Source organism: Mesoplodon densirostris, chromosome 4 (assembly GCF_025265405.1).
Source record: "Mesoplodon densirostris isolate mMesDen1 chromosome 4, mMesDen1 primary haplotype, whole genome shotgun sequence".
Classification (NCBI taxonomy): domain Eukaryota; kingdom Metazoa; phylum Chordata; class Mammalia; order Artiodactyla; family Ziphiidae; genus Mesoplodon; species Mesoplodon densirostris.
The window spans coordinates 183,952,066-183,979,711 of record NC_082664.1 but is presented as its reverse complement, the minus strand read 5'-3'; the positions used below and the strand labels follow the sequence as shown (position 1 = coordinate 183,979,711).

The window sequence follows — 27,646 nt, the reverse complement described above, 5'->3', positions numbered from 1 at the left end:
ACTAATCTATAGGTAATTCTGACTCCTGGACAATATTTCCCATACAAGTGCGGCAGTATCAAGTACAAAATGTATGGGTTATAGAATTTAATACATTAATGACCTTAGAATTAACAGGAAAATTTCTAAATCACATCGTTGACTAATCACACCTGGAGGAAAAATAAGTGATAAACTTGTAAGAAAAACAGAGACTCGAAATGGATCTGCCAATATTCTACTGGTATTTACACTGGAAAAATGCTTTGCTCTGTAAAATGGTATGACGCATTAAAACACATTGGCAAAAGGGGGGCAGGAAATAGGGAGAGGAAGAGGAATGCTAAGACAGTCCCCCAGAAAAATAGATACTATTGTCAAATACACTGGCACACCATTAACTAGCCAAGCAAAATGAACCTAAACAAAATCACTAATAGGTTCTGTATCCTGGACTCTTAACTTCATTTAAAAGAAAAACGACCTTGAAGCTCCATTATATTTGCCAACTTAAATCCTGAGCTTCCCATTTAAGTATTTTATAGATTGTCACGACATTATCATCAAAAGCTCAACTCTTTTTCCTTAACGGGATTTAGATGATTAAAATACTGTGCACTATTTGAAAATACATTTACTTGAAAATTGATGCTCGAAACAAAATTCATCTGCAGTCCCAGAAAGTGGCCCTTTTCGGATATATTTACTACAGGTGTCACACGTCCTCACCTTCACATTGGGTTTTGACAGTAGTTTCAACAGCTCTCTGATCTCGCTGTTTAATGGCTTGTTCTGAAGCTCCTCCGCCAGCTGCACAGGAGATCACATTGACACGAAGAACAGTTAGTAAGAGCAGGGGGAGCTCCACGTGCGACAACTGAGAATCTCTCTTGCTACTTGTTCAGTGATTAAGCACAAGTCAGCAGGAAAGAAAACAGACTATCAATCTCTGCTCTTCTTTTGAGGCTCTTAGTAGCCCCGGTCCCAGCCCAGGCTCTCAGCTGAGTACAACTCAAGAAATCACATCAGCTAGATCACCTTCTGATTTACTGCACAGGGGGCAAATCCCAGCACTTCATCCACGAAATGGTCTTTTGCATGCAGACAAAGGACCACTTGTAAAAAGGACTGGATCAAGCTTTGACATTGTAAAAAAGAAAGAAAGAAAAAAACAGAAAAAAAGAACTTCTGAATGAAGTGGTGAAATCCACAGGGTTTCTAAAAACCCACAGTAGCTTGCTGTTTCGAGCTGGGGTAAAAAGAACTAGAATGCCTCTAGAAGAGCAAATGATCTGAAACTTTTATTATGTTTACCTACACAGTCTGTTAAATATAAAATAGGTTAATCATAAAGTGACTTATAATAGGTTGATAACTATGCGGCTACCTCAGATGCTGACTGTTCTCTACCACCAGGATTATACATTCCCATTGCCGGTTCCAGCTGAAGCTGAAGAAGAAAGGGGTGGAGCTTGGAACCTGCCTTGTGTTCTGCATTAAGAGGCCTCTATCAAAACCTCTACTCAATCTTAGGCTATAAGAAGGATCATATCATTTTCATAAGAAGAAAAGCAAGATTCAAATAGAAAAAAAATAGAATTATGAAAAAATGCAGCACAGAATGCAAAATATGTACATATACTTTCATTTAAAAACCCTTCTCAAAACACTGCATGAAAGTTCCATTTGCCCCTATAGTTTCTAACAAACAAAAAATAATTGCTCTTATCTCTGGAAAGGACTTTTCTCTAAATGAGGGGTGTAATATAAATTATACACAAAAAATAAAATCAGATAAAATTGATATATTCACGGACTACACTTCAAAAAGTGCTTTTCCTTTTTGAAGGTAACATTTTTTACAGAATTTTAAACTTACAAAAAGACACAAAAGGTTCTTTGCACTCTTGAATCGAACATTTAAATATATTGCTCTGATGAATTACAAAATGCTAAGTTTATATTTACATAAAATCTCTAATTTAAAAAAAATGCAATATTGTTGTAACATGACTGGGCCTTAATTACATTGGTTTATAAATAAATATTTCCCCAAACCCTCGACAATAAATGTTTTAAAACTGGTTTTCAAGGCTCTCTCAATTGTCAAGTGTTTTGGTTGTGCAACACAGAGGTAAGCTTCTTCACAAAACATGTATATTGCAACATCCTTTTAGTTTGTAATCTCTGTAGAAATGGAAGAAAAAAATGGGGACTAAACAGGTAACACACAACTTGGAAATTCATTATACATGCTTTATTTTCTAAACTAGAATACACGGTATTATCAAAGAAAATCAACCCTTGAAGATGTCAGTTTTTTTCATTATACCTACAGCCCTAATATCTTACTAAAAGGAACTATAGTTTGTTTTATTGTAATAACGTAAAAGATTAAAAAACAACAGATAGGCTGTAGGGTGTCACTAAAAGCAGCCTCCACGCCAGCTTAGTGTCCCCTGTAGTTCATCCAGGTCTGTGCTCAGTTTAGCTGAGTCCAGAAGTTAACAGTAAGAAACAGCAAGTTAGTTCCCTGACCCAGATTTAAAATAAAATTATAGCTACGGGAAATTAACTACTCCATCAATGCCAACTGCTGCTCAAATTTATTTTTCGGTTATGAAGGTAATTTGGAAAGGTCTAATATCCATAAATCACTACTATGCCTTACAATCCGTTTAAAAAACAACCCTGACTTTTTACGTATTTCGTCCGCCTCATTCCTATGCTAGCGTCTGTCAGTTTCAGGACTGCCAGCGATACAGCCGTCTTGTCTCTGTTTCTCCAAAGCTTTTCTCTTGCCTGTGACTTTCTCGGACTCTAACAGCTGATAGCATCTCTCCCCACAGAGGCACAGACTAAAATTTCTATTTCGTAGTTACCAAGGCAGGACAAGAGGGTTATCTCCATGCAAAATCTTTAGGACAGGAAAGTGAACGAAAATCAGCCTAGTGTCAGCGTAAACTCAGGGATGACAGGCCTTTTGGAGATATTTGCAACTTCTTTCGGTTTTCACTCCTAGGATCACACGCCTCTGTCTGCACTAGGGTGAATCCTGTACCCAAGGGGCCGCGGAAGATGAGTCCCCCTGAGCTCAGAAAGGCACACTTACGTCACCAGCTAAGGCTGCCGCGCCCTGGAGGATGGGCGTGGGATTCTGCTTCTCGTAGTAGTGAAGTTTCTCGTGAATCTGGAAGGAAAGCAAATGCACATAAGCTCACCTGCCAGCAAGCAACCTGAGACATTCAACTACTTGGATCATTTCAACAGCAACTGATCTACTGAACATTCTAAACATGTTTCTGTAAACCTACAGATGACAAATAGGCGTGCCTAATTCATCTATTACTGTGCTTCAGTGTTTGTAACATGAAGTCAAACTGTGGGGGGGGGGAATCATCATTAAGTAGAACTCACGCCAAAGCTAAACTGTGTTCCCCAAACAAACATTAGCTTTATAAAATCTTTGATTTCTAAAACATAATTGCTTCAATACTTCGAGCAGTGGCTGTAGGTTATATACCTGCTAAAAACATAAATTATGATTAAAGCAAAGCAAGAAGCTGGCAGCCATATTCTGACAATTTGGTGTGTAATAACCACCCAGAGCAAAGAACCAGGCGTCGTGCAGACCGAGGGCCAGCGCTCCCGGAAGACCTCACGGAGCACACAGTTCCCTTCGCTTCTTCTTCTCCTCACTATTTTTTCTTCCAAATAGTCAGCTTCCCCCCACCCATTCAAATTTCTACAAAACAAAGGGATTTCTCATAACTATAGACATCTCTCATAACCATTCAGCTTCAGTTTTTCATTTTGTAAAATCAGTAAAATTCTATTAATACAAGATAATTTTGTCCATTTCCCATCACCATGACCAAAGAAACACAAAGGCAAGAATACATTTTAATGCATTAGAAGACTGAGTTCCTTTAAAAAACTTAGAATGATAGCGAAGAATGAGGGGAGCTTTGACAAATTTGTAACTGTTGGCACCTAAGTTTAATCTATTTCAGCTCTTACACAGGGGCCCTTAAATTTTTTTTTGAATTTTATATTTTTATACAGCAGGTTCTTATTAGTTATCTATTTTATACAAATTAGTGTATATATGTCAACCCCAATCTCCCAGTTCATCCCACCACCACCCCCCGCCCCTGCTTTCCCCTCTTAGGGACCATATGTTTGTTTTCTACATCTGTGTCTCTATGTCTGCCTTGCAAACCAGTTCATCAGCACCATTTTTCTACATTCCACATAAATGTGTTAATATACGATATTTGTTTTTCTGTTTCTTACTTCACTCTGTATGACAGTCTCTAGGTCCATCCACCTCACTACAAATAACTCAATTTCGTTTCTTTTTATGGCTGAGTAATATTCCATTGTAAAGATGTGCCACATGTTCTTTATCCATTCATCTGTCGATGGGCACGTAGGTTGCTTCTGTGACCTGGCTGTTGTAAATAGTGCCGCAATGAACATGGGGATGCATGTGTATTTTTGAATTATGGTTTTCTCTGGGTATATGCCCAGTAGTGGGATTGCTGGGTCATATGGTAATTCTATTTTTAGTTTTTTAAGGAACCTCCATACTGTTCTCCATAGGAGCTTCATCAATTTACATTCCCACCAACAGTGCAAGAGGGTTCCCTTTTCTCCCTACCCTCTCCAGCATTTGTTGTTTGTAGATTTTCTGATGATGCCCATTCTAACAGGTGTGAGGTGATACCTCATTGTAGTTCTGATTTGCATTTCTCTAACGATTAGTGATGTTGAGCAGCTTTTTAGGTGGTTCTTGGCCATCTGTATGTCTTCTCTGGAGATCTGGAGATTAATCCTTTGTCCACTGATTCGTTTGCAAATATTTTCTCCCATTCTAAGAGTTGTCTTTCGTCTCGTTTATAGTTTCCTTTGCTGTGCAAAAGCTTTTAAGTTTCATTAGGTCCCATTTGTTTATTTTTGCTTTTATTTCCATTACTCTAGGAGGGGGGTTAAAAAAGATCTTGCTGTGATTTATGTCAAAGAGTGTTCTTCCTATGGTTTCCTCTAACAGTTTTATAGGGTCCGGTCTTACATTTAGGTCTTTAATCCATTTTCAGTTTATTTTTGTGTATGGTGTTAGGTAGTGTTCTAATTTCATTCTTTTACATGTAGCTGTCCAGTTTTCCCAGAACCATTTATTGAAGAGGCTGTCTTTTCTGCATTGTATATTCTTGCCTCCTTTATCAAAAATAAGGTGACCATATGTGCGTGGGGTTACCTCTGGGCTCTCTCTCTTATTCCATTGATCTATATTTCTGTTTTTGTGCCAGTACCATACTGTCTTGATTACTGTAGCTTTGTAGTATTATCTGAAGTCAGGGAGTCTGATTCCCTGCATCTACTGAGATGATTATATCATTTTTATTCTTCAATTTGTTAATATGGTGTATCACATTGATTGATTTGCACATATTGAAGAATCCATGCATCCCTGGGATAAATCCCACTTGATTGTGTATGATGCTTTTAATGTGTTGTGGGATTCTGTTTGTTAGTATTTTGTTGAGGATTTTTGCACTTATATTCATCAGTGATAATGGCCTGTAATTTTCTTTTTTTTTGTAGTATTTTTGTCTGGTTTTGGTATCAGGGCGATGGTGGCCTCATAGAATGAGTTTGGGAGTGTTCCTTCCTCTGCAACTTTTTGGAAGAGTTTGAGAAAGATGGGTGTTAGCTCTTCTCCAAATGTTTGATAGAATTCACCTGTGAAGCCATCTGGTCCTGGACTTTTGTTTCTTGGAAGATTTTTAATCACAGTTTCAATTTCATTACTTGTGATTAGTCTGTTCATATTTTCTATTTCTCCCTGGTTCAGACTTGGAAGGTTCTAAGAATTTGTCCATTTCTTCCAGGTTGTCCATTTTATTGGCATAGAGTTGCTTGTAGTAGTCTCTTAGGATTCTCTGTATTTCTGTGGTATCTGTTGTAACTTCCCCTTTTTCATTTCTAATTTTATTGATTTGAGTCCTCTCCCTCTGTTTCTTGATGAGTCTGGCTAAAGGTTTATCAATTTTGTTTATCTTCTCAAAGAAACAGTTTTTAGTTTTATTGATCTTTGCTATTGTTTTGTTTCTATTTCATTTATTTCTGCTCTCATCTTTACGATTTCTTTCCTTCTACTAACTTTGGGTTTTGTTTGTTCTTTCTCTTTTTCCTTTAGGTGTAAGCTTACATTGTTTATTTGACATTTTTCTTGGTTCTTGACATAGGATTGTATTGTTATAAACTTCCCTCTTAGAACTGCTTTTGCTGCATCCCACAGGTTTTGGATCATCGTGTTTTTGTTGTCATTTCTCTCTAGGTATTTTTTGATTTCCTCTTTGATTTCTTCAGTGATCCCTTGGTTATTTAGTAATGTATTCTTTAGCCTCCATGTGTTTGTGTTTTTACGTTTTTTTTCCCTGTAAATTTCAAATCTCATAGCATTGTGGTCTGAAAAATGCTTGATATGATTTCAATTCTCTTAAATTTACCGGCTTGATTTGTGACCCAAGATGTGATCTATCCTGAAGAATATTCCGTGTGCACTTGGGAAGAAGTGTAATCTGTTGTTTTCAGATGGAATATCCTACAAATACCAATTAAATCTATCTGGTCTATTGTGCCATTTAAAGCTTGTGTTTCCTTATTAATTTTCTGTCTGGATGATCTGTCCATTGGTGTGAGTGAGGTGTTAAAAGTCCCCCACTATTATTGTGTTACTGTTGATTTCCTCTTTTATAGCTGTTAGCAGTTGCCTTATGTATTGAGGTGCTCCTATGTTGTGTGCATATATATTTATAACTGTTATATCTTCTTCTTGGATTGATCCCTTGATCATTATGTCCTTCCTTGTTTCTTGTAACATTCTTTATTTTAAAGTCTACTTTATCTGATAGGAGTATTGCTACTCCAGCTTTCTTTTGATTTCCCTTTGAATGGAATATCTTTTTCCATCCTCTCACTTTCAGTCTGTATGTGTCCCTAGGTCTGAAGTGGGTCTCTTGTGGACAGCATATATATGGGTCTTGCTTTTGTATCCATTCAGCGAGACTGTGTCATTTGGTTGGAGCATTTAATCCATTCACATTTAAGATAATTATTAATATGTATGCTCCTATTACCATTTTCTTAACTGTTTTGGGTTTGTTTTTGTAGGTCCTTTTCTTCTCTTGTGTTTCCCACTTAAAGAAGTTCCTTTAGCATTTCTTGTAGAGCTGGTTTGGAGGTGCTGAATTCTCTTAGCTTTTGCTTGTTTATAAAGCTTCTGATTTCTCTACTGAATCTGAATGAGATCCTTGCTGGGTAGAGTAATCTTGGTTGTAGGTGCTTCCCTTTCATCACTTTAAATATATCCTGCCACTCCCTTCTGGCTTGTAGAGTTTCTGCTGACAAATCAGCTGTTTACCTTATGGGAGTTCCCTTGTATGTTGTTTGTCATTTTTCCCTTGTTGCTTTTAACAATTTTCCTTTGTCTTTAATTTTTGTCAATTTGATTACTATGTGTTTCGGTGTCTCGGCGTGTTTCTCCTTGGGTTTTTCCTGCCTGGGACTCTCTGCACTTTCTGGACTTGGGTGGCTATTTCCTTTCCCATGTTAGGGAAGTTTTCGACTATAATCTCTTCAAATATTTTCTCGGGTCCTCTCTCTCTCTCTTCTCTTTCTGGGACCCCTATAATAAAAATGTTGGTGCATTTAATGTTGTCCCAGAGGTCTCTTAGGTTGTCTGCATTTCCTTTCATTCTTTTTTCTTTATTCTGTTCCATGGCAGTGAATTCCACCATTCTGTCTTCCTGGTCACTTAATCCGTTTTTCTGCCTCAGTTATTCTGCTATTGATTCCTTCTAATATATTTTTCATTTCAGATATTGTATTATTCATCTGTTTTTTTTTCTTTAATTCTTCTAGGTCTCTGTTCCTTAATTCTTCTAGGTCTTTGTTAAACACTTCTTGCATCTTCTTTTTTTTTTTTTTTTTTTTTTTCTTTTTGCGGTATGCGGGCCTTTCACTGTCGTGGCCTCTCCCGTTGCGGAGCACAGGCTCCGGACACGCAGGCCCAGCGGCCATGGCTCACGGGCCCAGCCGCTCCGCGGCATATGGGATCCTCCCAGATCGGGGCACGAACCCGTATCCCCTGCATCGGCAGGCGGACTCTCAACCACTGCGCCACCAGGGAGGCCCTGCATCTTCTTGATCTTTGCCTCCATTGTGTTTCCGAGGTCCTGGCTCATCTTCACTATCATTATTCTGAATTCATTTTCTGGAAGGTTGCCTATCTCCACCTCATTTAGTTTTTTCTCTGGGGTTTTATCTTGTTCCTTCATCTGGTACTTAGTCCTTGGCCTTTTCATTTTGTCTATCTTTCTGTGAATGTGTTTTTCGTTCCACAGGCTGCAGGATTGTAGTTCTTCTTGCTTCTGCTGTCTTCCCTCTGGTGGATGAGGCTATCTAAGAGGCTTGTGCAAGTTTCCTGATGGGAGGGACTGGTGGTGGGTAGAGCTGTGTGTTGCTCTGGTGGGCAGAGCTCAGTAAAACTTTAATCCACTTGTCTGCTGATGGGTGGGGCTGGGTTCCCTCCCTCTTGGTTGTTTGGCCTGAGGCGACCCAACACTGGAGCCTACCTGGGCTCTTTGGTGGGGCTAATGACAGATTCTGGGAGGGCTCACACCAAGCAGTACTTTCCAGAACTTCTGCTGCCAGTGTCCTTGTCCCCATGGTGAGCCACAGCCACCCCCCGCCTCTGCAGGAGACCCTCCAACACTAGCAGGTAGGTCTGGTCAGTCTCCCCTGGGGTCACTGCTCCTTCCCCTGGGCCCCAACACACACACTACTTTGTGTGTGCCCTCCAAGAGTGGAGTCTCTGTTTTCCCCAGTCCTGTCAAAGTCCTGCAATCAAATCCCGCTAGCCTTCAATGTCTGATTCTCTGGGAATTCCTCCTCCCATTGCTGGACCCCCAGTTTGGGAAGCCTGATGTGGGGCTCAGAACCTTCACTCCAGTGGGTGGACCTCTGTGGTATAAGTGTTCTCCAGTTTGTGAGTCACCCACCCAGTGATTATGGGATTTGATTTTATTGTGATTGTGCCCCTCCTACCATCCCACTGTGGCTTCTCCTTTGTCTTTGGATGTGGGGTATCTTTTTTGGTGAGTTCCAGTGTCTTCCTGTTGATGACTGTTCAGCAGGTAGTTGTGATTCTGGTGTTCTCACAAGAGGGAGTGAGCGCACGTCCTTCTACTCCGCCACCTTGAACCAGTCTCGGTGCCCTTAGATTTTTATGCTTGAAAACTTACTTTAGCCTCTTCTTATTTCCAGTTGAGGAGATTGCCCCCCACTATATATGAAAAACAGTTGTACCTCATGGTTTCCTGTTTTTAACAGGTATCAAGTAAAGTACTCTTTTAGTTATGCTCAAAGCTAACCAACTCTCTTGTAAAAAGTCTGGAAGATAGATTTTATTTTGATTAGGCATATGCTATTGCTAAGAGAGGATTCTATTACCTTTTTGGCAACCTGGTACCTAACGTAAAGCTTCAGGGAAAGAGTTTTGACACTTATGACATTACCAGAATTATCAGGGCAACATTTTTACTTAATATCTTGGAAGCTTTCAACATTTATCATATTATGGAAATAAACAATTTTTATGGAATACAAGCCATGAAACAAGTAACAGTTGACTTGAAGAAACTAACAAAATATAATCTAAAATGAAACTGTCCTAAAAGCTAAATTAATTTTGCTTAAATAATTATCAAGAATTAAAAAAAAGAAAAAAAAAAAGAATTAGGTCACCTGAACATATACTATCATAGAATACTAAACTTACCCGCTCATAAAACTTATCTAACTTTATTGCAACTACCTGTTTAAGTGTCTGCCTTCCTGCATCAATAAGCCCCGAAGCTCATGTGCCTGTATTACCTCAGCCTAGTTATCAGGACTCTTCATAACATGGTCTTCAATGAGTTTAGCATTTTAATTCCGTGACCCTCACAAGAACACTAAAAGGTAGATAGCACTGTCGTTGTCCCAGTTTTACAGATAAACAGATACACAGTTAAATAACTGGCTATGGTCCCACAAATGGCAGAGCTGGGATTTAAAACTCAGGCCATGTGGCTTAGCTTCAGGGCACTTAGTCACCCCACTGGCCTCTCAGATCTCGTCTGCGTTCTCCACTGACCTCATTCACTGTTGAATGAATATGACAGAAAAGAGGCTGGATAGAAAGATGATAAATCACAACGGCTGTTGCCATTGACAACAGGATGATTGACGGTTCCTGTTCACCCCTCCCCCCCTTGGTTTTTTTCCCTTCCTATGGCTTCTAATTTTTCTAGATTTATCAAACTACTATAATTATAACCTAAAACTACATGCCCCAAATAAATACATTATTTCTCCATTTAATTTGCTTCTTCTGAGTGTCTTTTAAAAACAGCTTCCTCTTTCTCCATCATCCTTCCAAGACCCTCACTCAAGGATACAAGAGCCCACCCTCCCCTGCCCGTCCCTGGACTTTGTACTAAATCAAGAATATTTTAAATTTTCTCCTAGAATTTCAAGATGCTGGCAACCCTTTGTCCAGATGTGTTTTACTTCAGTACATAATTTTAAAATTTAAGTTGGTTAGCAAAGTAAAAATTACTTTAAATAATTTTGAACTGTTCACTGTTTCCAAACATCTTGGAATTCTGCTTTTTACTAGTACTTATAATACTAGGAACAAAAATTTAAAACCAAACTGATGTAAAAACTCTAATATAAAAACAGGTAACATGTACAGCCGTGACCCCAAGGTTGCCCAACAGCACGTTCTGATGCTGGACCCATACTCTGCTTGTTCACTATGCTGAGTCACCAGCTGCATGGCTCCTGGACTGAGTGATTGGACTGTGGCTAGTGGGTCTGAGGAACTGAATTTTTAAGTTTAATTAATTTAAATTTAAACATCCGTATGTGGCTAGTGCCTTCTATATTGGATGACATGGCATCACTTCATGTTATCCACTATGTCATTTCCCTTTACACCCCAGAAAAGTTCACTCTGATATACAGTTTGGCAAGTTTCCCTGAGGGGTAACATTCTGGAATCCAATAGACAAATATATAACCAAAGTCGTGGCTTTAGCAATAAGGCAAACAGCATCCCTTACTAAATATTATGGATCACCAAATGTGCAAAATCTCATTTATTTTAAAAAAACATTTCCTCTGCAGATTCAACCGCATAATAAAAGTGTACTTCATTTTTTCTCCCTTGAAGAACAAGAAGAGAGCAAAACTGGAAGGAATTGAGGAGAGAAAGGACCTAGGGGTAAAAAAAAAAAAAAAAAGAAAAAAAAAAGAGTCTGGGGAGAAGGGGAGACTCTGGTTACATTAATTTCATATGATAGAAAAATATGCAACTATTCAAAACCAAGATCCTAAAAAAGAATGGCATGTGCTAAAATGTTTAAAATACACTATTAAGAAAAAAAGGGACAACTCAAAATGTATATACGTTTATGCTCTATTAAACAGTGTCCATAAGGGTTTGTTTTCTGTAATTACATTTCTAATCAGAAGAAGTCAGTTAAAATAGAAATCATTTGTATATGTAACCAAGGCTTATACGAAAGCTATAGGTACCTTCATTTACATTCACAACTTGAAAATAAATGTTCAATTTCTATAAGGAAATCTGGGGTCAGTAATCTAATTTCGGTACATGTACAGTAGAAACTGCCTTAAATGAAGGTTCAAAAACAAAAGTATAAATAAAGCTTGACCAATCTCAATGCAATCATTTGTTTTAAACCTCTCAATGATGTGTAAACTGAAAACCACAATCAAGGTTACCTAAATGATGATATTAAATAAACCAAAGCTGTAAAATCCTTTTGCCTTCTATTATGAGTATTAAAAAGCACAGTGGTTTGAATCTCTGCTGTGTTTGTCACAGTACCCAATCTAGAAATGGCACGTGTGCACAAACACTACACACACACACGCACACACACTGCTATCTCCCTCCTTTATTTAAAAACATGAAGAGGAGGGAATTCGGTATTAAAAGAAGATCCATGCATCACAATGACAACCTAGAAGAGCTGAAAATTACACACTATATTGTGTAAAGATTACAAAAGTGAAAGTATTCTAATGGCTGGGACTGTCTTTTTTTTTTTTTTTTTTTTCTTTTTGCGGTATGCGGGCCTCTCACTGTTGTGGCCTCTCCCGTTGCGGAGCACAGGCTCCGGATGCGCAGGCCCAGCGGCCATGGCTCACGGGCCCAGCCGCTCCGCGGCATATGGGATCCTCCCAGATCGGGGCACGAACCCGTATCCCCTGCATCGGCAGGCGGACTCTCAACCACTGCGCCACCAGGGAGGCCCTGGGACTGTCTTTTAAAAAGAATAATTTAATCTTTCTCCAAAAGGAAAAAAAAAAAACACTTTAGCTCAAGAGAAAAAAAGGGACAAGAAAGAGAAGGGTAAATTTAAAACTGAAAAACAAGAAAACAACAAAGAGCAGAGGTAGCAGTGCTAACTGCATGTCCTCCTCTCCATTTTCTACTACTAACCTCCCTCTTGGGGCTAATTTTCTTGGCTGACACCTCCAGAAAACAATTTTATAAAACTGATGAGAGCTGACATTCTTGTTTTGTTCCTGTTTTTAACGTGATAAATTCTGGCTTCACATCGCCACAGATAAGTATTATCTCGTGAAATCAGGACCCATGCATTCTAAATTTATCAAGAGTACTTTTAAAGAATGAATGCTCCACTTCACAAAATGTTTTTCGGTATATACATATTGTTTTTCCTATCTGACCCGTTACTATGAGTGCTCTTTATAAATTTCCAAATAGTAACCCATCCAACCCACAATGAACTTCATGTGTTACGATGCACTGTTCTTCTAATGTGCGGGGAATTCCACTGGCCAAAACTTTATTTAGAATTTCTGCATCAATATTCAGAATTAAGACTGACATTTCTTTTGGTCCTGCCTTTACTGGGTCTTTTTTTTTTTTTTTTAGTTTCTGCTTTATAACAAAGTGAATCAGTCATACATATACATCTGTTCCCACTTCCCTTCCCTCATGCATCTCCCTCCCTCCCACCCTCCCTATCCCACCCCTCCAGGTGGTCACAAAGCACCGAGCTGATCTCCCTGTGCTCTGCGGCTGCTTCCCACTATCTATCTACCTTACATTTGGTAGTGTATATATGTCCATGCCTCTCTTTCGCTTTGTCACAGCTTACCCTTCCCCCTCCCCATATCCTCAAGTCCATTCTCAAGTAGGTCTGTGTCTTTATTCCCGTTTTACTCCTAGGTCTTTACTGGGTCTTGATATCAATGTTATACTCATTTCGTTATTTTAAAATTATGGAAGCTTCCTACCTTTTATATGCTCTGGGGACATCTAAATACCACTGGAGTGATCTCTTCTTTAAATATTTGATGGCATTCCCCTGAGAAACCAGCTGTCTCTGATATATTTTGGTATTCTATTTCTTCTGGTTTGTTTACAGCAATTTCTCCAATTAGGTGTTTCTATCTCTCCTAGTATCAGCTGCAGAAAATACTATTTCCTAGAAAATTATCCATTTTTGTCTGGCTTTAAAAAAAAAAGCTACCTGAAGCTACTTAAGCAAAATAGTCTCTTAGAAGTCTCTGAATTTACTCCATATTTTTTTCTTCGTTACCATCTCTTATTTGGTGTTTGTAACTTTATTTTCACCCCTCATCCCTACGTTAGTTAACTAATACTGATTTTACCGTGTTTTCAAAGAAACACCTTTTAGATTCATTAGTTTTTACCATTTTTGTTTTCTAATATTTTTCTGTTCTTATCTTACTTTATTCCTTGTTTCTTTAGGTGACCCAGCCCCACACGTACATCATACAAACGACTGGGGACAAAAGAAAAGGTACGCTACTCTAATCGGAGTTTTACTCATTCATAAAATATTAAATGAAATAAACACCCATCCCAGAAGAAAGATACTCAGAGGCAATTTGGAAACAAAATATGGCAAGAGTAAGTGCTTCTAACCTTTCTATTTAGAAAGGTAACGGGGGAAAGAGCTAAGAGGGCATCATCACACAAAGGGGAGATTCAGGAGATCTGTTTAAGTTAAAATATGATTTGTCCCTCTTCATTATTCATTAATTGAAGAGATGAGAAGGAAGACATTTTTGTCCATTTTTGCTGCCGCGCACTTTAGCGCTCACTTCACAGTGCTCAGTACAGGCTGGCACATCAGACCACCTGCACTGCTGGTGGCGTGAAGGTGACAGAGGACTCGCTGTCTGTTCACTCCGTCCACTAGGAAATTGGAAGTGAGGGCATGTGCCTGCCCCTCCCTCTTTCCATCTCTGCCCTCCTTTCAGGTGATGCTTCTAATGATAGGGAATGCCAAAAGTGGTTTTCATGTGTGTTTTTAAAAAATTTTAGTCATTGTGTATAGTGCACTATTGTTTACTCTGAATATTTTCCTTTTTTTTACTGAAGTGTAATTGATGTACAATATTGTATAAGTTATAGGTGTACAATACAGTGATTCACGATTTTTAAAGGTCATACTCCATTTAGTTATTATGAAATATGGGCTACATTCCCTGTGTTGTACAATATCCTTGTAGCTTATTTTATACCTAATAGTTTGTACCTCTTAACCCCTCCCCCTCCCCCATTCCCTCTGCCCACTGGTAACCACTAGTTTGTTCTCTGTATTTGCGAGGCTGTTTCTTATTTGTTATATTCACTAGTTTGTTGTGTTTTTTAGATTCCACACACAAGTGATATCATACAGCTTTTGTCTTTCTCTGACTTATTTCACTCAGCATAATGCCCTCCAAGTCCATCCATGTTGTTGCAAATGGCAAAAATTGAATTCCTTTTTAATGGTTGAGTAATATTCCACTGTGTATATGTACCACGTCCTCTTTATCCATTCCTCTGTTGATGGACAATTAGGTTGTTTCCATGTCTTGGCAACTGTGAACAGAATAGCACGTACTGTTTATGGATGTATATATGTTTAAAAATATGAAAGTGTGTATGGGAATATATCCAGCAGTTTCAGCATGGGCCTTTAGCCACACCTCTTATGATTTACTTCATACAGTATCTGAAGCAAATATACGAGGTTAATATCGCTTTAATTTTGATGCTGGGTATGCAGCTTATTTATTATATTTTCTTACTTTTTATATGTCTAAAGTGTTTTAAAATGGAACATTAATAATGAAACCATTTTCAAAAATTTTAGATGTTAAAAATAAACAAATGGGACAAATATATATGTATATGTATAACCGAATCACTTTGCTGTACACCTGAAACCCTGTCAATCAACTATACTTCAATTAAAAAAACAACACGTTCTATTATCATTTTAAATGTACGTAAGTGGCACTGTTTCTGCTACGACTGGAACTTTCATTCAATACAATCTGCCATATCTGTGTTGATACATGTGGATCCAGTTCATTCATTCTGACAGCTGAACAATATTCCATCATATTAATCAACAGTAGTTTATATAGCCACTTTTCAATTGAGGAACACTCTGGCCCTTAGCAGATTTTGCTATTAAATATCCGTTCACGTGACTCCTTCCTGTCCTGCCTGGGTGCCTGAAAGTGTGTGCGTGTTCCCCAGCGTGTTCCCCGTGGCCCCAAAACCCTTGCTAATACTTGGCATCAGCAGACATTTTGCCAGTGACACGGATGTGAAGTGCAGTCCCCCTAAGGTTTCCCTGTTCATGATAGTTTCTGCGGCAGGAAGCTGCCCTCCGACACCAACCCTCTCCCTCCACGGGGACTCCCTGCGGCGGGACAGCAGCGACGGGTCAAGGGCCGCACTTCCGAGGCCGTCCACTCCCCCGTCGCCCTGCAGCCTGGTAAACGCGTGTGATCAGCTGTCAAGCGAGGACGGTAAGTGTAAGTTCTCAGTGAGGAAACCGGCTGGTTTCCCCCACCAGGATGTGGGTTAAGAGCAGGGCTTAAGGGACAGCAAAGGCACCAGATGGAAGGAAGCTGGGTCCCCAAACGCCTCAGGAAGGAGAGTCACGCATCCCTAAGGCAAATTCCTGCAAGTGATGAGCAAGTGAGAAATAACCTACTGCACCAAAACCGGTCCAGCTTTTGGACTATCAGTCCATTGCTGATCCTACCTTAAATAAATAACTGGTGGCCCTAGGCAAACAGAAGTCATTTGAATGCAGCCAACATCTAGCTTTCTTTATGGCTGTGCATTTTCTTTCTTAATAAAACATTCCCTATCCTAATGTAATAACGAGATTCTCCCGTGACTTCTTTAAAGTTCTACCGCTTTACTTTGAACAGTGAAGTCTGAACCCACACCCATGAGGAGCTCTCGACCTTTATCTTTTTCCAAAAGGACACAACATTTAATCCTTTCATACTGACAGGTAATATTACTACCTGTTACTTATGACACTCTCACATACAAGCGTCTGCATCTGAGCTCTCTATTCTGTTCCCTGATTTGTCTTTCTAAGCCGATGCCGTAACTATAGTTTTATCTACACGTTTGATATTTAGTAAGGCAAAAGTTCTTAGCCCTTTATTCTTATGCAAAGCATTATGGATCCCATATTCCATGAAAAACTGAGCTGGCATGTCTTAACCTCTTCTCTCTCTGCATTCTGGGAATTTTCCCGAAATCTATCTCATTTACTCGCTGTCTTAGGCTGTGTCTAATCTCTGAGGAACCTAGCCACAGAGTTTTCTGGGTGTTTTTTTTTAATGACTGTACTTTTTATTCCTATAGTTCAAAGAGTTTGACAAATCTTTCTGTTCTGTTTTCCTAGCACCTAGTGCTCTTATGATTGAGGCCTTCCTTCACGCTAATACCACTTTAAGCGTACTTACTTCATAAGCCGTAAGACATGTATTATATAGAGTGCCTAGGTTTTAATCTTGCTATTGGTGGTGTCTGCTGACTGCAGGCTGAAGGGAAGCTGTTTTCTCAAATGCTCTGTAGCCTGGGGCGTTATGTGAGGGAGTCCTGGGTGAGAAATATACCTCTTCAGAAATACTTTTTTATTTGCTTCCGAGGGCACTAGAGCTCCTTGGCTAATTTCACAGCTCAGGACTCTTGGATTTTGCAGATAAAAAACTCAAACCCCAAGCCATGGACCAACAGATTCGTGGTTACAAATTCTTAGAGTAGATTTTCTTCTGTTCCTACCTAATCCCAGGATGAGGCCGACCAGATTCTTCACCATCTCCCTAGAAAGCGACTTGGCGTCTTCCACTCCTTCCCAGTCGCTAACAGAGTAACCCCAGGAGAGTAGCTGTCGTCTGTGTTTTGTGTTTCCCAGCCGTTCGTGCAGCGGGAATGTCAGGACAGTGACCCGCAACCCCAGCTCTGGCCAACGGCTCCAGCACAGACACAGCAGAAGCTCAAGCAGGCAGTTACCTGCAGAGCGTCTGGTTTCCACTTCACTTCTAAAACAAGTGATTTCCCTTTCTTTCTTACAAGCTCAGAAACGCATTTAAAACAATGTTTGCAATGACTGACCTAGAACTTCTAAGAATTTCTTGTAGGAACTAGAAGGCTGAGTTGGTCAGTTAATGTAAATTAATTCTGGCCTCTAACAAGGTAGCATCCAGTTCCCTTGGGCAATACTATTATAAAAGGAAAAAAAAAATCACTTTTTACTTCCAGGAGGAGAGTCTAAGAACCTTTATATTTGAATTTTCATGAGTAATTATGCTCATGTGGCTGGCGAGATCCATTTTGGTCAGTGTTTCTACCTGATCTTAATTTTTTTTGAAGTTCTAAAGAACAGCTCATCTAATTTGCAATTACTTTTTCATGGTTAAAGGAGAGATCCTTACAATGTCTTTGCCTCTGGACCCTCCTTCCCTACGGCGTGAGTTTATGGGTATACTTGTGCTTGTAAGCACAGTCAAAAACAGAGCTTTGAGGCTGTAACTCTACTCCAGGGATACAGCCAGAAGCGGGGTTGGGGGAGCCTTTCCACAGGAGGCCACTGGGAGCCCCCGGTACTTTGCCTGCAAGTCAGGTCAGGGTGCTTGCAGCATTGCTACAAAGATTCTTATAACGGACATGGGATAAAGTGGTTATAAGCACCAAAAAACAGTTTTTAGGCTTAAGATAAATTATAAAAAGCAACAAACCATCAACCTTTTGATTCTGGTTGACTGTGTACTGATTCTATTTGAAATCACTTCCCAGAACTTTCTCCACAGATCAGATTCCTTTAGTTCCCAGAACAATATTCTAGAGGGAGTAGCCACGGCATTAAAGTTTCTTTGGAATGTGTTAGTGATTCAACAAAAATTGAACTTGAATTATTCACTCCAGAAGTATATAAACTGTCCAATATTTGTACATACCTCTTTCACTCCTGCCCTCATAAGTGAAATGATCAGATTTGCCATTAAAAAAAATTTTGTATTTCAATACTAATTGAAAAGCTGGGAACTGCTCAATTTTTATCAGAGTGATGGTGGATGTTACCACGAATGGCAGATGGGGTGGTGTGAGATCATGGAACTTGGGCAGGTCTCAGCGTACAAGGAGCAGTCCACTGCGTTCTAGGCTTGCTTGTATTGGGTTGGCCAAAAGTTTCGTTCAGTTTTTTCCGTAAGATGGCTCTAGTAGCACTTAGTTGTCTCTAACTTCATTCGAAACAATTTTGTTACATTGTATGTGACAGCTGTCGTATCAGCGTGCATTTAAAAAAAGACTTATCAAAACTGGTGAATTTTCGTGTAGCTATTTTAACATTGAAGATGGAAGAAAAAGAGCAACATTTTCAGCACATTATGCTTTATTATTTCAAGGAAGGTAAAAATGCAACTGAAACGCAAAAAAAAAGGTTTGTGCAGTGTATGCAGAAGGTGCCGTGACTGATCGAATGTGTCAAAAGTGCTTTGTGAAGTTTCGTGCTGGAATTTCTCGCTGGATGATGCTCCACAGTCAGGTAGACCAGTTGAAGTTGATAGCAATCAAATAGAAACAATAATTGAGAACAATCAACGTTATACCATGCAGCAGATAGCCAACATACTCAAAATATCCAAATCAAGCGTTGAAAATCATTTGCATCAGCTTGCTTATGTCAATCGCTTTGATGTTTGGGTTCCACATAAGTTAAGCGTAGAAAACCTTCTCGATCATATTTCTGCATGCGATTCTCTACTGAAAGGTAACGAAAACATTCCATTTTTAGAACAAATTGTGACGGGTGATGAAAAGTGGACACTGTACAACAATGTGGAACAGAAGAGATCGTGGGGCAAGCGCAATGAACCACCACCAACCACAGCAAAGGCCGGTCTTCATCCAAAGAAGGTGATGCTGTCTATATGGTGGGATTGGAAGGGAGTCCTCTATCATGAGCTCCTTCTGGAAAACCAAACAATTAATTCCAACAAGTACCGCTCCCAATTAGACCAACTGAAAGCTGCACTCGACGAAAAGCGTCCAGAATTAGTCACAGTAAACACATAACCTTCCATCAGGATAATGCAAGACCGCATGTTTCTTTGATGATCAGGCAAAAACTGTTACAGCTTGGCTGGGAAGTTCAGATTTACCAGACATTGCACCTTCAGATTTCCATTTATTCTGGCCTTTACAAAATTCTCTTAATGAAAAAAAATTCAATCCCCTGGAAGACTGTAAAAGGCACCTGGAACAGTTCTTTGCTCAAAAAGATGAAAAGTTTTGGGAAGATGGAATTATGAAGTTGCCTGAAAAATGGCAGAAGGTAGTGGAGCAAAAGGGTGAATATGTTGCTCAATAAAGTTCTTGGTGAAAATGAAAAACGCGTCTTTTATTTTTACTTAAAAACCGAAGGCATTTTTGGCCAACCCAACAGTTTACATTTTAACAAGCAAGCACTGTAATTACAGCTTTAAAAAGAAAGTCTTTTAGGAACAAAATACGGCATCAGCTGTCTTTAAAAAGTGGCAAACTGCATGTCTAGGGTCCACGTTATGGGGTGGATGGCTCTCAGCAGATTGCAGCCTCCTGGAAGCCCTATGCAAATTGTTTGCATGTATTTTTCTAGGAAAGTAATCCAAAACTTTCACCAAAAACTCAAAGGGACCTATGATCCCAAGAAGGTTAAAAATTCTTATTTTAGGTTCCCAAATACAGATGGATGATTCATGCTAAGAGGCTTAGACCTCACCCTTCCCAAAAAGCCATTAAAGAGGAAATCCAAGGCCGGATTTGTGCTTCCCTCCATTTTCCTTGTAGAGATGGGGGGCGGGGGGCAGGAGTTGCTCTGGAAACAGGAAACCAGTTAGGAGGGCACCGCTCTAGTGCTAAGAAATCCCAGCAGACCTGGCACTGCTCCGTGAAGGTTACTTTGTTGCTTCCTCAGGCCCAAAAGACTCCATCCCTTCCCAGTAGCCACCACTACTGCCCCTACCCCCAAGCCTGCTATAGGATGGGATAGATAGTCACCCCTCGGTAGCTGCAGGGGATTGGTTCCAGGAGCCCCTGTGGGTACCAACGTCTGCAGATGCGCAAATCCCTTATATAAACTGGGGGCGGGGGGGTGGGGAGCAGGGAATAGAGCTGGCCCTCCGTATCCGCAAGCTCCCCTTCCGTGGGTTCAATCAAAACTTCCCAGCTGTTGTTTTTCTTGCTGACCCCAAAGAGAAGCATTCAGGTCCACGATGTTTTAGGGATTTTACGGCTATTCACATGGGGGCAAAGGACAAGGGCAAAGAAAAATAAACATGAAGAATTTACAACATTCTCACAGTTGTTAAAAATGAAGCATCAATTTAATTTATTAAGAGCCTTGGATCCAAATACATCTGAGTTTAAATCCCAGTTCTGCACCTTACTTGCCAGTTAGACAATTTACTTAACTTTTGCAATGGACTGAATGTTTATGTTTCTCCTCAAATTCATATGTTGAAACTTACTCCCCCAATGTGACGTTGTTACCAGGAGGTGGGTCTTTGGGAGGTGATTAGGTCATGAGGGCAGAGACCTCCTGGATGAGGTTAGTGCTCTTATAAAAGAAAACCCAGAGGGCCCCTTTCCCCCTTCCACTACGTGAGGACACAGAACAAAAAGAGGGGTGTTTATGAACCAGGAAACAGGCCCTCACCAGACCTCCAATCCGCTGGTGCCTTGATCTTGGACTTCCCAGCCTCCAGAACTATGAGAAATACATTTCTGCTGTTTATAAGTCCCCAGTCTATGTATTCTGTTAAGGCAGCCTAAAGGAACTAATATAACTTCCTAAACCTCAGTTCCTTCATCTTTAGACTAGAATAATAATAGTACCTACTACATAGGGTTATTGTGAAAATTAAAGTAACCATTAAAAGACCTTCACGCTATCTCTGGAAAACAGAAAATAGCCCATAAATGGTAGTTGATGTCCTGATTCTCCTTCAGACCCTCCACTGACATTCCAGGGAGAGGACACGTTAGTTTCTCCTTGACGACAGACATCACATCGCACACACGTAAGATCTAACTGATGTCTAAAGATAACACCAAAGTAGAATTACCACCTCTGCTCAAGTAGAGAATACACATTTCTGACTAAATGCCACCCGCTTTGGCATTTCTTCAAAAACAGTCAAAGTAAAAGAAGAAAAGGACTTGAACGGAGGCAGTGGCCACAGGGTTAAGAAAGCCTGGGTGGATGCAGAAAAGGCAGAAGTTAATTCTGAGCACGGCAAGCAGCGAACAAGGGACGAGAGCGCAAACTCAGTGAGGTTTCCAGGCACAGTGTGGTTTGTGATGAAAAATGTGCATCGACACGTTTGTTAACATGTGCAAAAAGGACCTGTCTTAAAGCAGCCATCACCCTAGTTGCCCTGTTCCCAAAGGAGAAAGTTCTGTCTTTGGGGAGAAGAAAGGACAAACTCCTCGCACAGGAAAAAGTTTAACAGCTGGATGCAAGGGGTCCTGGAAAAAACAGTAACCATCAGAATTACTTCCGAGACCAGACCAAGCTGGCCATCACTGTCAGCCATCACCTCCCCGTGGGAATTTAAAGACCCTTTGCCCACAATCTCAAGTTCTGCCGAAGTTGATGAGGAAACGCATAGTTTTGAGATGAGGTAGGATCTGGTGGGGAAAGCAGAGTACATTCCACTGTGACTGTATGGAAAATGAGTGTGAGACAGGAACCAGACTCCACTCACAGTGGAAATCTCTAGCAAACATAAATTAGTTGTCACTTCCCTACTCAAATCTGTCAATGCCTTGCCACTGCACTTGAGATTAAGGGTTTGCCTGTCAATGCACTTCAAAATTCAAGATAGCTGGGGTCCTGAAGGACCCACAGCCCCTGCGGGGGTCCAGCTCAAGCTACTCTCCCCCACGTGCCAACCACAGGGACCTTCAAGGCTTTCGCTTTGCCTGCAGTGCTGCTGAGGGGTGCCGGGTGCGCATACTCACCTTTGGGTCCCAGCTCGAATGTCACTTACACAAAGACACAGTCCCTAACAGCCCCACCCAATCACAGTGGCACGCCACCATTATTCGTCCTGATAGCTCCCTATTCTTTTGTTGTTGTTGTTGCGGTATGCGGGCCTCTCACTGCTGTGGCCTCTCCCGTGCGGAGCACAGGCTCCGGACGCACAGGCTCAGCGGCCATGGCTCACGGGCCCAGCCGCTCCGCGGCATGTGGGATCTTCCCGGATCGGGGCACGAACCCGTGTCCCCTGCATCGGCAGGCGGACTCTCAACCACTGCGCCACCAGGGAAGCCCCTCCCTATTCTTTTTGATCAGCACCCTTATCAGATTTCGGATTTGCAGATCCATTTCTTTACCTGCTCAGGCCAGTCCCCACTCAATAATGAAATTAATACACTAGGGACCGTGTCCCTAGAGTTCCCACTATATCCCTTGCTCCTAGCCCAATACCTCTCATAAAACAGAAGCTCAAAAGTTATAATTATGATTAATTAATGATAAATGGATCTATGAATCTTGCAATCCCAGCCGGCCAGCAACATTCTGAGATCACAGTTTAAGAGGATGGTGGGTGTAATTTGTTTCTTCTTGCCTCCAACTGACGTCTAGTGCCCAAAGCTGAAGAAAAAGTATGAAGTCCGCATTCTAAGGAAAACTTCCAACAACTGGAAATATATCTGTCTAGAGCTTAAGAGGTGGCCGAAATAGAGCCATCAGCCATCCCTACTGTCCCATCTACCCCTCCCTGTGTGTGCGCATGTATAGTATATGTGTATGTGTAATATTATATAAAAGAGGACAAAAGAAAGAAAAATTGTCTTATCAAGACAGAAGAGAAAAACAGGAGTAGGGAGTCTACAGCCTAGTGAAGCAAGCCTCTCAGAGAATCAAGTGCAGATACGGACACTGAAAAGATACCCTACAGCTCAGGCAGCTGACTGGCTGGTTTAGCTTTCGTGTCGATCTAATCAGGGAATGAACAGCAATGAGGAGAGATGGCAGAACACAGCAAGGGGGCAGTCGGGGGGCAGTCAGGGGGCAGCCGCTGCAGAGCCCCCACTGCCTGGTCTGCAAGGAGTGTGAGTTTCCTAGGGGGCAAGTGGCCCTCACTGCAGGTAGCTGGGCTTCAGCTGCCTCGCTGATAATCCAGCCGACCGCACGGTAAAGGCTGTGGGTCACACCAACTGTGCCCCTGGAGACACGCAACATCTGTGTGCTTAACCCAAAGAGGTAAGGATGCCAGCAAGTGTCCGCCTGAGAAGCAGCAACAATATGGACAATCGAGCAAAAAACATTGCCCCTTTCCCTTTTTTTTTTTTTGCTCCCAGCCGCAACACACTGGAAAAGCTGGATCTCCCCCCAGAAGTAAACCAGTCCACGTCCCAAGGTGGGGGGGGGGCGGAGAGGGGGAGGGAGAGGGGGAGGGGGAGAGAGAGAGAGAGAGAGAGACAGACAGACAGACAGACAGACGGAGAGGGAGAGAGGGAAGGAAGGAGGGAGGGGATGAAAGAACACACTGCCCATCCCCACATCAACTCAGCTACCCCTGGCTGGCACTAGGGAAGGAAAAAGGTGAGATTCAAATCTGATATGACAAAGGAGTCTTAAACTGGTCTTTTAATAACTGAAAAGGTCTTGGGAGTTACAGACTTGGCAAGAAATTCTGTTTAACAGACAGAAAAGCTCGATGCAATGTATCACACTACGGCGCAGTGACTGGAGAAAATTAAAACTGACTTTTATTTGCACTGAGCTGTTCGCTGTGCTGACCACAGTGATACCGACCAAGAGCGATCTAACACCTCTGGCGTCAGAACCCCTTCGTCCTCTTGAAGTCACTGAGGACCTCGAAGAGTTCTTATGCGACTCCTTTTAATTGATGTCTGTAGCAGTGAACTTAAAACTAAGAAATTTGGGCTTCCCTGGTGGCGCAGTGGTTGAGAGTCCGCCTGCCGATGCAGGGGACACGGGTTCGTGCCCCACTCCAGGAAGATCCCACGTGCCGTGGAGCGGCTGGGCCCGTGAGCCATGGCCGCTGAGCCTGTGCATCCGGAGCCTGTGCTCCGCAACGGGAGAGGCCACAACAGTGAGAGGCCCGCGTACCGCAAAAAAAAAAAAAAATTAAAAAATTTGAAATTTTTATTAATTAATTTAAAATAACGAACATGTTAAAATAACATTTTTCATAAAATGAAAAATATAGTTTCCAGAATAATAATTTTAGAGGGAAGACTTATATTGTTTTACAAATTTGTTGGTATCTTTCAGTTCTGGCTGTAGTAGGCACACTCTCCAGTGTGCCTCTGTGTTCAGCCTGTTGGGATATGTTTCTCTGGTTGAACTAAAGGAAGAAAATCAGGCCTCACATAAACTGGGAAGAGGGAGTCATATTTTTTCAGCGAATTGTGGAGACTCATCGACTCAACACCAGATAGCTACAGGTGGTAGCTGTTTAGAGGCGAGTTGCAATGTGTACTCTGAGGCCTTATGCATGAGCCTTCCAGACTCTTATTACATCACAATCACGGGCCTCCTCTGCACTCCATGTGGCCCTTTGCCCAGTATGATTTTGTAGTTCCAGGCACTGGTCACGTGGAAAATTGTGCTCCAATGAGTTATGCGGGTTTTCCAAATGTTTACACATTTCACGGTACAACAACAAAATCATGTTTGTTAGTAACACCACTGATGTCATCCAAAAGGGAAAGTGGCTACCTCACAGTGGCAGATACAAGGTCTTCAAGATTCTAGTAACTGCTTGAAGGCTTGGATTTTATCACTGGCAACACTATGGTTGCTTGCTGTCCTTGAAGTGACAGGCTCACTTCAATTATTTGAGAAGATGTTTTGCAAACATCACCTAATCTGGATTAACACTGTTTCTGTGTCAGTCATTCTTAGAAGTACAAAAGGTACCCTATGAAAAAAAGGCAGCTGGTTTAGTTCTCGAAACACATAATCCTGCAATTGCTCTGATACCTGGCAAAGTGCTGAGTACATCCCACATCTTCTATGTTACAAGGACTTGAGAGCAGAAAGACATGCCCTCAGTGGTTACGATTTAATGCAATGAATCGTCTTCTCTGCTTCATCAAGCACAGTCTTAATTAAATCTGGCGTTTGTTTTTCACTGTGAGTGCACAGTGGTAAGAACATAGTGACGACCAACTAGTACCATTTGGGGCCACTGCCCTGACTTGTTGTGGACGCACCAGCTGTCTTACCCACTGTCGCTTTTCTCCATCAGTGCAAATGCCAATCCAGTGATAAAAGCAAATAACATCATAATATTATTATGAAAATAGTTTTGACCTTGCGGACCCCTGAAATAGTCTGCAGAACCCTCAGGGTTTCCATGGACCACGCTTTGAGAGTTGCCACCATTTAAAATTCTGAGTGCATGTAATAAGTGAAGCAAAGCTAATACTTCTTTGTGGCGGCACCCACACGGCGAATTATACGACTCTAGCATAGGAATGTTAATGCACACTTTCTTTGGGATCTAGCATTTGACCTAAAACCACAGGTCCAAGTTCATCATACCTGTTACTCTCAGAACCAGGTGGTGCTTTTCTATAAAGCCACATGTTCCAGGTCTGCAGAGTGGTGACGGGAAGCTTTAAGTAAAAGACTAGCATACTTTAAAGAGTTAACTTAAACACAGACACACAGGTTTCAGCATTCCATGAAACTTAAGTTTGTTCGATCCCTTAATGTTTCATTATTCACATTTTTTCAAAGTTCTGACTTTGATGTCTTTCACTCTGGCTTGTTGCTGCAACTGTTAGGACATTTAAACCTAAGCGATTTACAACAGTGTCCCAGACCAAGTGCCTCTGGCGTCAGCCCAAGACTGCTTTTATCATCTTCTTTTATTTATTGCACCGTTTCAAAACCGTCCTTTCTCTCACACATTTGTATAAATTTTTCAATTTTATATTTCTTCCTTTTACGTATCTTTATGTTCTAAAATGCTATTCTATTTTTCTGCTTTGTATAATAACATAAAAAGGCATTTGCTTGTTCTACTACCATCACGGCCGGGATACTTGAACTCGCTTCAATAACTGTAATTGCAGCAAAGCTAATCGCAACTGTACCATAACTTAAAAAATGGCATTCTTTTTTCTTCCCCTCTAAGTTTTATATAAAAACACAGCTCACCACTCCCCTCCTGTTCCTGGCAGAGTTACCGAAAATGTTTATCTTTCTATGAAAAAGCATTTTTAAATAGAAAAACAAAGCTGCTATTATATGAGACTGTGCAGACATGAGTAATCAAATAAAACTCTTGGTCAATAAGAAACAAAAACTTATAATGACTTTGCTTATATAGGAAGATGGCCCCTAGGTGGGCAGGAGAAACTCAGACCAAAATTAACCATTTTAATCTTGTTCCAAAACAAAATTTTCCTACCACCTCAAAGCCAAACGTCCTAGGCTTCTAAAGTGTAAGTTTAAGTATTTATAATGTATTTCTAGTAAAAAAAAAAAAAAAGAAAGAAAAAGAAACCTCAATTTCCCAAGATTATTTTCCCAACTTTTCACTCAATTAAGTCCTTAGCATTGTAAGGGTATATGTGAAACACCTTCATAGAAATGAAACTGTAAAAACTGTATGCCTTTCTACTAGCTTTAAAACTATCTCAGATACCGAAAGGTAAATAAAATCTATTTTTAAATGGTAGAGGTTAAAACATAATTACTGGTTTAGTTTAGGCCTCCAAAATTCCACGTCACAATTCACAGTGCAATTGAATTCCATCTTTAGGGCTGAATCTGTCAAATCTTACTACTCTTGAGATCAAGCTGAACTTCCCCCCCAGATCAATTAAAACAAAGTATTGTTTAAAACCTGAACGGAAGAAGCTTTGGATCTCAAGAGATGAAAGATTAACTCTTTGAAGGAGCAAAAGAACAGTTTTTCCATCAACTTAACATTTTACCTGTGGAAATACCAACAAGTCCACCCCAGGACACAAGAGCTTCCTTGAAAACACAGAACGAGGCCTTCCAGTTCTGAGAGCGTGAATTGTGTCCATAAATGTATCACCCTTATTACTCAGGATCCCACTGAAATGACCAAATAATGTACAAAAAAATGTTTAATGTGTATGGTGGCAGAGAAAAATGCCATCCAGAGATCAGGCACCACTGGAACATTTCTAGAAAATGTAAAGATAAAATAGTAGGAA

General features: G+C 40.7%; 1 protein-coding gene across 2 annotated transcripts in view; it reads right to left on the bottom strand.

Moving 5' to 3' along the window:
• MPP7 (MAGUK p55 scaffold protein 7) overlaps positions 1-27,646 on the bottom strand; it is a 267,458-nt gene that overhangs the window by 107,130 nt on the left and 132,682 nt on the right. For both annotated transcript variants that reach the window (XM_060095513.1, XM_060095514.1), the window contains 2 exons: positions 3,092-3,169; positions 709-789 (listed from right to left, as the gene is read on the bottom strand). In XM_060095513.1, coding sequence (XP_059951496.1) covers positions 709-789; positions 3,092-3,169 — 159 coding nt within the window. The remainder of the gene's footprint in view (positions 1-708; positions 790-3,091; positions 3,170-27,646) is intronic.